Source organism: Rhinopithecus roxellana, chromosome 5 (assembly GCF_007565055.1).
Source record: "Rhinopithecus roxellana isolate Shanxi Qingling chromosome 5, ASM756505v1, whole genome shotgun sequence".
In the NCBI taxonomy this organism is placed as follows: domain Eukaryota; kingdom Metazoa; phylum Chordata; class Mammalia; order Primates; family Cercopithecidae; genus Rhinopithecus; species Rhinopithecus roxellana.
This window is the reverse complement of record NC_044553.1, coordinates 173648365-173656107: the sequence shown is the minus strand read 5'-3', so window position 1 is coordinate 173656107 and position 7743 is coordinate 173648365. Positions and strand designations below refer to the sequence as shown.

General features: G+C 51.0%; 1 protein-coding gene across 1 annotated transcript in view; it reads right to left on the bottom strand.

The window, feature by feature from the left end:
• Positions 1–2779: 2779 nt before the first annotated feature.
• Positions 2780–7743, bottom strand: part of IGDCC4 (immunoglobulin superfamily DCC subclass member 4) — a 42613-nt gene continuing 37649 nt past the window's right edge. The window contains exons 18-20 of the mRNA XM_010355522.2: positions 7114–7342; positions 6235–6396; positions 2780–5711 (exon numbers count right to left, since the gene is read on the bottom strand). Of these exons, the coding sequence (XP_010353824.2) occupies positions 5295–5711; positions 6235–6396; positions 7114–7342 (808 nt within the window). The 3' untranslated portion in view covers positions 2780–5294. The remainder of the gene's footprint in view (positions 5712–6234; positions 6397–7113; positions 7343–7743) is intronic.

The following is a 7743-nucleotide window of genomic DNA, read 5'->3' as shown; positions in this document are numbered from 1 at the left end:
AGACCCTGTCTCAATCAATCAATCAATCAATCAATCAATCAATGTTGGCCTAATGTATCTATTTGCTCCTTTGGCACTGGACTGAGATGGCAGAGGAAAAACTAAGTCCCTCATTTGATACCACCTCTGGAACTTTGGGACTATGTACAAAATTAACTTTGGGCCGGGCACAGTGGCTCACGCCTGTAATCCCAGCACTTTGGGAAGCGGAGGCGGGTGGATTACCTGATGTCAGGAGATCGAGACCATCCTGGCTAACACGGTGAAACCCCGTCTCTACTAAAAAAAACTACAAAAAACTAGCCGCGCGAGGTGGCGGCGCCTGTAGTCCCAGTAGTCCCAGCTACCCGGGAGGCTGAGGCAGGAGAATGGCGTGAACCCGGGAGGCGGAGCTTGCAGTGAGCTGAGATCCGGCCACAGCACTCCAGCCTGGATGACAGAGCGAGACTCCCTCTCAAAAAAAAAAAAAAAAAAAGAAAAGAAAAATTAGCCGGGCATGGTGGCAGGCGCCTATAATCTCAGCTACTCAGGAGGCTGAGGCAGGAAAATAGCTTGAACCCAGGAGGCAGAGGTTGCAGTGAGCTGAGATTGCACCATTGCACTCCAGCCTGGGCAACAGAGCAAGACTCTGTCTCAAAACAAACAAACAAAAAAACTAACTTTGATACAGTAAGTAAGTACAGGCCTCCAGAAATCAGAGTGCCTGCAGATGGACAGGTTTACTTATTTATTTATTTATTTATTTATTTATTTTTTTGAGGCGGAGTCTCGCTCTGTCGCCCGGACTGGAGTGCAGTGGCCGGATCTCAGCTCACTGCAAGCTCCGCCTCCCGGGTTTACGCCATTCTCCTGCCTCAGCCTCCCGAGTAGCTGGGACTACAGGCGCCCGCCACCTCGCCCAGCTAGTTTTTGTATTTTTAGTAGAGACGGGGTTTCACTGTGTTAGCCAGGATGGTCTCGATCTCCTGACCTCGTGATCCGCCCGTCTCGGCCTCCCAAAGTGCTGGGATTACAGGCTTGAGCCACCGCGCCCGGCAGATGGACAGGTTTACTAATGATGGGGTTGGCATAGCTCAGGAATATTCACTCTGGGGTAGCTACTGGAAGATGAGCCTGAGAAGCAGGACATGAGGCATGTGAGCAGCAGGAAGCAATGGAAAATTCTAGGGCAAGGATCCCAATGTGCCAAAGCCCTATTGGATTTCATTGTGAGAAAGGGTGGGAGTGGCGGTCTACTGGCCTTAGGAAAGGGAGGGGAAGAGCCCTCCCTGGGCCTAAAATCCTGGAACTCCCTCCTGCAGGGCTTGAATTCTCAACAACCCCTTCTTGGCTTGTCCTGGACTCTGAAGAGGTCAAACTGGTGTCTTGAATTGCTGTCATTTTAAATTCATTTTGACAAGTGTTTAATTCTTCTTTATCACAACCCTTGGTCTGAGAGTGATATGCAAATAATGGCTATTCTGCCGAGTGCAAAATGTGCAGTATCTCTCTGTCTGATCTGTCAATTAACTCTGGGTCTGGCCCACCAGCCACTTTGGGGGTGGTCCTGAGCAAAGCAGCCTCCAGCTCTTGATTCCCTCCAATAGAAAGCATGTTCTGGTCTCTGTAAAGCTCTTAGTAGACAGCAGCTGCCAACTGTGATGCCAAGATGTGTGTGGGGTGTGAGTGTGGAGTTTTGTGTGTGAGACTGTGTGCACATTTGCATTAACGGACAGACACAAGGTTGTTTGTGAAGTATGCACGTGCGGGTCTCTGAGCTTGTACACACAGTGCACGTGTGTGTGTGATTGTGTGGCCATGAGTAATTTTGGTGACCAGAGCTATAAAGAAGAATAGTTGTGGAGCCCAAATCTCTGGAGTTGTTCTCCCTTTCCTGCACCCAAAAAGGTTCAGAAAAATGTGTGCCCAGATGGAAAGAGATCCCCAGAGAGTCTAAGGAAGTGCCATCAAAGAACGCATCTTTCCTAAGTTTATGTCTTTTTCCTAAGTGCCTGTTGAGGGAGGAAGATGGTTTAGTTCTTTGCCATGACCACCTGCTCTTTACCTTCAAAAATCACCATTTTGAGCCGGGTGCAGGGGCTCATGCCTGTAATTCTAGCACTTTGGGAGGCCGAGGCGGGCAGATTACGTGAGGTCAGGAGTTTGAGACCAGCCTGGCTAACATGAAACCCCGTCTCTACTAAAAATACAAAAATTAGCCGGGTGTGGTGGTGCACACCTGAAATCCCAGCTATTCGGGAGGCTGAGGCAAAAGAATCACTTGAACCCAGGAGGCAGAGGTTGCAGTGAGCCGAGATCATGCCACTGCACTCTAGCCTAGGTGACAGAGTGAGATTAGTCTGAAAAAACAAACAAAACACTATTTTGGGCCAAGGGGCACGGGCTTATGCCTGTAATCCGAGCACTTTTCGAAGCTGAGGCAGGAGGATGGCTTTAGCCCAGGAGTTCGAGACCAGGCTGGGTAAGATAACAAGACCACATTTCTATAAAAAAAATTTTTTTTTAAATATTAGCCAGGCATGGTGGCATGTGCCTGTAGTCCTAGCTACTAGGGAGACTGCAGTGACAAGACTCCTTGAGCCCAGGAGATTGAGTCTGCAGCGAGCTATGATTGTGCCACGGCACTCCAGCATGGGCAACAGAGAGAGATCCTGTCTCAAAAACAACAACAACAACAACAACAACAACATTTCCCATCCCAGTAAGAAATAAACTCCGTAGGGCAGAAAGGCTGAGGAAATTTTAGTCATAGTCAATGGTTCCAAAAGAGAATTCCACATTTCTGGAAAATAGTTTATTAATTCATCATAAGGACAGATACATGAATCAATGCCTTAGCTTAACACTAAAGAATATCATATGTGTAAGGAGAAGAAAAACGCTGGAAGGATAATTAAATAGTACAGCATAAACTAAATACAGATGAATAAATGAGCAAGTACTGATTACACTTGTCATGCATCAAGAAAAGGAAGATTTTTAATTGAGACTCAAAAAACTTAAGGCATCAATGGTAGGTGACAAAGGGATTAATACCCTGTAAAAGGCCAATAGATTATTTTCTAATAAAAATACTGCTACAAAGACACAAACCTAACACTTCCAAATTACCCAGAGCCCAAATCATATATAATGCTAGTGAGAAATGGCCACTTTCTTATCAACTGTGAGTTATAGGCAGATACCAGATTTATTACTTATTTGCTTTTGAGAAACAATTTTCCACCCAACCTAATGGGTTATAAATTGTCTCATTTGCAGCTATTTAATTTAAACCAGAACCTCAGTGCCTGTTAAACAAGAACATGAAAAATGACTATGTGGTGTAATGCTAAGAGCCTACTGTTAAAACAGCCATTTAATTCAGGGCAGTTTTTTTTTTTCTTCTTAAAAAAAAAAAAAAATTCAAACCAGCAAAATAAAATGAGGCTTTTGACCTTCAGAGCAATGATGAAACATACACAGTGGTGTTAGCCACAGCAGCGCTGAATGCTACAGAAATAGTACAAGTGACAATTCTGTCTTTAACGAGATACAAAACCAACATTAATAATCTTTAGTGTTATCATAGGCTGGCTGAAGGAGGGGGAGGAGGTGGAAATGTAGGTGCAGACATCAACAGTGAGTGACACCCGAGTGTAATAAACACAGATGCTTTCAGGGTTTGAGGAAGCCACAACTGTGCTGAGAGACATTTCACCATTAAAAAAAAAAGGAAAAATGGACTGGTTATTTCGAATTTGGCTCAGAAGCCAGAGTTAACTCTTGATGTGCCAATCAGACACCACTGGGGGTAAAGACCCTAAATTTCTATGCTCCTATGAGAGGGCTGAGGTGAAAAATCAAATAAATGACATTGTTTTCATTACACATAAAATAGAAGTCAAGCTTGTCCCTGTGCGGCAGGTGAATAGAAAATGACTTGAGGATTCAATTTAAAGAAAAAACAAACTGAAATGAGCTAATCCTTTTCCTGTGCAAAGACCTCCCTGCCAGCACCTCAGAGAGTGACATTCCTGTCATCCCCAACCCAGATCAAGTCAAGCCTCACGGGGTGGGAAGGGCCTCCCTGAACTCTCACTCCCCTTCTCCTCATTTAGCTTCTTCTGGAAGAAAGGCCCCAAATCATCTCCATCCAGTAAACTTGAACCCCTGCATAGAAGGGAGGGCATCTTTTAATTCTGAGCCTCTGGATCACAGTCCCCTTCCCTGTCTCAAACATTCCCCTCTGACTTGGATCCATCTATGGAGAACCCTCCGATCCCAATCCCAAAGTCAAGATTCAGGGAAGCCAGAAGGTCTTCCCCACACCCGCACTGGGCATGGGCGGCCTGCCTGGGGCGGGGCAAGCAGAAGCACTGAGTGAAGAGGAGGCAGGAGGATAGCAGGCGAGCGCACAGCAGCCGCGGATACAGGAGGGGCATGGGGACCTTGAAGCACACATGAGGTAGTCACGTTGTTAGAGAAGGGTGCAGAGTTTGAACCCAGGCAGGAGAACCAGATGACACAGTCTGGGAGAGGTGCGAGAGATAGCAGAGGAAGGAAAACAGGAGGGAGGAAAGGAAAGAGTATCTGGGAGCAAGAGAAGGGCACTGGTGCTGGGAGAGCGAGGTGACTGGGAGACAGACCACTAGAGCAGCCAGGGGCAAGGAAGGAGGGGAAGAGTGAGAGAAAGCGGATTTTCAAAACCAGGCACTTCCCAAATTACAAAATTAAATGTAGAGTTGCTCAGAGGGGAGCCAGGGTCACCCTCTCTATTTGGGCAATAAGAAGCTGGGAGGTAATGCAGCTGAAATGCTAGGCATTCAGAGTCTGCTTGCACTCAACCCAGCCAGACAGGAAAATGGGCTGGGACTGTCTTTGTCAGACAGGCATTGGAGACACTCTCAGAGTGTGTAATAAAAGGCTGGGTGATGGAGGTGGGGGTCCACAGGGCTGGGGACTGACCACTCTGGGGCACCGTCCTGACCTGGAGGACCAATCTGGCTGTAGTGACCACTGCCTGGGCCAAGGTTTCCCAGCTCACCAACCAGTACACATACATGCACTTCACACATGTGCACATCACATGTAGCTGTGTCTCGTATGTCTTTCACATGTCACATGTGTATCACAAAGAGTATGGGGGGAGTGAATAATCCATGTTTTCCTCTCTCCCCAGCCAAAGCACCTTAGGAAGCTCCAAAGGGCTTGATGATGTATCTACAGGCACACATGTGGACATGCATGGCCACAGGTGTTGCATCCTGTGTGACCCATACCTGCCTACCCCAAACCACACCCTCTGGGAGGAGCTAGGCAGAGGAGGAGACCGGGGATCTGGGCAGGCCTGGGCTGGCTCCTAGAGGGCAGGGGGCTTTGAGCTGGCAGCTGTCTCCAGGGTCAGGGGTCTCCTCCAGCACCTTGCCTGGCTGGAGGTCTGGGTAGGAACAGGAAGCACTGGCTGCCTCTGGCAAGCAGGTAAGTCTGTCTGGCCCAGGGGCTGCCAGCTCACACCCTCCCAGCTCCCTGTCCAGCCAGGCTGACCCCTGCCCTGGATCCCCAACACCCGAGATGAGATCAGGAGCCTCCGGAGGCAGGGGGTCCTCAGGCTCCAGGTCTTGGAGATGGAGGTCAGGGTTCCCGTTAGATGCACTGAAGTCAGAGTGGACAATGACTTCAGCCTCCACCTGGTTCCTGCAGGCTGGGGGTGACTTCTTCCTCCCATTGCCCTGATCAGAGCAGAGAACACAAAGTGACCATTTCTGAGAGTAATCATCAGAATGACCAGCGTACATGGGGCAGAGAGACTGACCCTTCATCAGTGTAGGTATCACATGGGAGCTGGTAAAGGATACACAGGAACTGTTCGAACCTATGCGAATGCAGGGAATGATGGAATCTTCCTATTTGCCCTCATCCAGGAGTTTCAGGAGTACCAGACTCAGGGCCTCTGGTGAGAGGAGGAAGGGCTGAGCATACTCAGGCCAGCCACACCCTCAGATCCACAAAACTGCTGTGGCCCACTTAGGTCTGGGTAGAGGAGGGACTGTTTTCAACCCAGGTTGAAACAGGTTCCTGCAAACTGGCCTGCCTTCCCCCTACTCAACCTTTGGAGGTTCCAGGGGTCTTTTGGCTAGACTTCTATCCCCGGGGAAGTTACCACCCAGGGGTCTCCAGAGAACTCATTACTGCCTCTTCACTAGCACAGAGACCCTTTCCTCCTTTCCTGCCCCTTCCTTCCAGGATGCTGACCTTTATGGCGTCGTACACCAGAGCCTGCAGCAACAGCGTCTGCCCAGTTCCAGCAGGGGGCAGCAGGGCCCGGGTCAGAGCCGGCCGGGGGCCTGCCTGGGGCAGCTCACAGCCTGCCCAGGAACCAGCCCAGCTTGGCCCGCTTGGTTGAGCCCAAGAGATCTGCATAGGGGAAAGAAGGGGACACTAAGGGGCGCGACCAGGATTGGCTGGGAGATGGAAGCCCAGGGGAGGGAATTGGGACGGGCCCTGGGAGAGCAGGGTCCAGCCTGTCACCTGCTGCTCTCTCCCACCCCAAGGCTCAGGGGAGGAGCACCGAAAGGGCTGAGAGTCAGCGGGGTAATCTGAGGATGAGTCCTCCTACAGAGGAGCAGAACACCAGACGCTCTGCAAAGCCCACGGTGTCTGAGCCAGGCGGTGAGGGGGTAAGGGAGGACGGGTCGGAGTCGGTTGGGATGTGCCACCCCTGCCAGCATGAAGGGGACCAGCCCTGCGAAGGCCTCACCTTATCCTGGTCCTAGCCCCACTTGGCCACAGTCAAGCTGACTGGCCTCTTCTCCCCACACGGGGATGGCTGGGTCATAGAGGTCTCCCCAGCTCCAGGGATGAGGAGGGAGCTGGGTGTTCTGGCTACCCTGGGTCACCTGCTGGGAGGCCCTCTCCTTTGTGAGAACCAGGCTGACCTATTCTGCCAGCATGTGGAGGCCCATGTGCTTCCCTGACCAGTCAACCATTCCGTGGAAGAGGGAGAGAGGCCCTAGCGTCCGCAGCCGGCTCCCAAGGGGAAGGTAGGGCCCTGCTCACACAGCCACACGTTGTGCTCTGGCGCCCCTTGGTGTCCTACTTAGAAATGAGCCCCAATATGGGGCTCTGACCTACCTTTCTTTTGGAGTGACCCCGGCCTTCAGAAATACCGCCACCCATAAGGCTGTGCACTTCAGCCCTGTCCTCCACGTCTGAGGGTGGCGGGGACCAGTCCTGGGGATGGGGGTGCACAAGGGACTCCAGTTCATGGGCAGCAGGGGGACTCGGGGGGCCAAGCTGAGCTCTGGAGTACAGCGCGGGATTCCCAGGGGTGGCCGTGGAGGACAGGCCTGGGAGGGATTCCCTGGAAGGGAAGACAGAAAACAAGGCACAGTGGTCAGAGTAAGGGGTCGGGTGGGACTGGGATCTGGTCCAGCCTATGTCTCTGGGCAGGTTCCTGCCCATCTCTGGGACTTGCTTTCCTGGTCTGTGCAGTGAGTAAGAAAAACTGCTATTGTTCAAAACAGCCTCCTGCTATAAACAGGGCGGCATCTGGAGATTTGGGCCCCCTCTTTCCAAGATGCTGGCAGCTACAGAGGAAGTGGGAGCGAGGCAGTTCTGTTGGCTTTGCTGAGGGGGGTAGCCAGGGGCTCCCCTAAGTCCACTCCCCCTTCTCATGAAGACATCATCCCTGATTCCTTCATCCCAGAGTCCTAACTTTAACGGGGCTCCTGGGAGTGCCAAGGGCAAGTCATGGCCACTTTC